Source organism: Ailuropoda melanoleuca, unplaced genomic scaffold (assembly GCF_002007445.2).
Source record: "Ailuropoda melanoleuca isolate Jingjing unplaced genomic scaffold, ASM200744v2 unplaced-scaffold7565, whole genome shotgun sequence".
Classification (NCBI taxonomy): Eukaryota; Metazoa; Chordata; class Mammalia; order Carnivora; family Ursidae; genus Ailuropoda; species Ailuropoda melanoleuca.
In genome coordinates this window covers 190699-192748 of record NW_023251225.1, presented here as the reverse complement: position 1 = coordinate 192748, position 2050 = coordinate 190699, and the positions used below count along the sequence as shown (strand labels likewise).

At 38.1% G+C, this 2050-nt stretch overlaps 1 protein-coding gene across 1 annotated transcript; it reads right to left on the bottom strand.

The window, feature by feature from the left end:
• Positions 1 to 559: 559 nt before the first annotated feature.
• Positions 560 to 1711, bottom strand: LOC109488514 (olfactory receptor 1C1). Its single transcript, XM_019793342.2, is given in 3 exon segments — positions 560 to 735; positions 738 to 1235; positions 1447 to 1711. Coding segments are annotated over 3 exon segments (939 nt in total).
• Positions 1712 to 2050: the final 339 nt, after the last annotated feature.

Here is a 2050-nt window from a genome sequence, read left to right as displayed (position 1 = left end):
AGGCTACAAGTCACATCTCCATTCTGCTATTTAGTTTTATTATTTATTTATTTATTTATTTATTTATTTATTTATGAATGTACACTCTTTCCTTGCATTATAAACTAGGAATGTAAGAGCCTAGGCTTTCCACTTTACTGTGAAGCTAGCATTTGTGTCCATGACTATTTAATTTAAATCTGAGCTCATAAACATTAAGTCCAGAGCCATTTATCTTAATCTGTAATATTTGGGAAATTTAGCACAGAGACTGAAAATTTTCACCAGGATATGTTTCTACTGGTGTCAGACATTCTTTACTTATGAACTGTTGCAATATGTACACTAGAAAACTTCCCTAAGATTCACTTTCCTTATATGAAAAATGGGTTTATGATTTTTCTAATATATTTACTCTGATGATTAAATGTGGGAAGTCATATGAAATGTTTATCACCATTTCCAGCATAAAAGAAACATTTATTAATAGCTAGTTACTTTTATTAATGTTATTGTGATCACCTGGGAATGCATTTTTATTACCATATTCATAATGTTTAATTCACCCATTGAGCATTCATCATTGCTGCTGAAAGTATGCACCTTTACAAATCATTTTCTGAAGTGCTCGCTTCATATCACTGTTCCTTAGACTGTAGATGAATGGATTCAGCACTGGAGTCACCAATGTATACATAAGGGCTAATGGGGTGTCACTTTTAGGGATAAAAGAGGAGGAGGGACTGAAATAGCACTTGCTGTGCCATAAAACACCACCACCACTGACAGGTGGCAGTCACAGGTGGAGAAAGCTTTCTCTTTCCCCTGAGCAGATGTGATCTTCAGGATGGTTGAGAAGATCAGTTCATAAGATATGAGGATGCAGTTAAGAGGTGTGAGAGCAAGTAGACCTCCTACTGTAAAAATAATCATGACATTCAGGGATATATCAGAGCAAGAGAGCTGCAGGAGAGGGTTGAGATCACAGAAGAAATGGTGGATGATATTGGAAGCACAGAAGGACAAATGCGCCATTAAGACAGTGTATAAGAGGGCATGGAGATATGTGACAAGCCAGAGCCCAGCCACTAGCCAGACACAGAGATGAGGATTCATAATGGCAATATAACATAAAGGGTGGCAAATTGCCACATACCTATCATATGCCATCACAGACAGAAGAAAGCTGTCCATATTCACAAAAGAAATGAAGAAGAAAAGCTGGCTGAGGCACCCTAGAAAAGAAATAGTCTGTGGGGGCGCCTGGGTGGCACAGCAGTTAAGCGTCTGCCTTCGGCTCAGGGCATGATCCCGGCGTTATGGGATTGAGCCCTACATCAGGCTCCTCCGCTATGAGCCTGCTTCTTCCTCTCCCACTCCACCTGCTTGTGTTCCCTCTTTCGCTGGCTGTCTCTATCTCTGTCAAATAAATAAATAATATTTTTTAGAAAAAAGAAATAGTCTGTGTATCATTTAAGAGGTTAACTATCATTTGGGGGATAGTAGTGGAGGAAAAACAGATGTCAACGAAGGCCAAGTTACTAAGGAAGAAATACATGGGTAAAGGGAGGTGAGAGTCAAAGCCAGCAACCAAGATGATGAGCATGTTGCCTGATATAGTCATTAAATACATACAGAGAAATAGCACAGATAAGAAATATTGTTGCTCTGCTGATCCAGAAAGTACCAGAAGGATGAATTCCTTGATGACTGTTAGATTTCTTATTTCCATCTTCCCACAAAATCTAAAAGAGGAAAATATTAAATTTTGGAGACAAGAAATGTTAAATACCTCACCCACAAGGGGGTGTGTGTGTGTGTGTGTGTGTGTGTGTGTGTAATAAAGTACCATGTAAATTCCTTTCCCTTGTCAATTACATCTTGTGTTTATGATATTGTCGGTATAATTTACATAGATGTGCTAGGCATAATGCTCTAAACATTTTCAAGAAATTATAATTTCATGTCACCTGCGAAGAGAGACAGTTTGACTTTTTCTTTGCCGATTTGGATACCTTTTATCCTTTTTTGTTTTACGATTGTTGTTGCAAGGACTTCTAGTACTATGCTG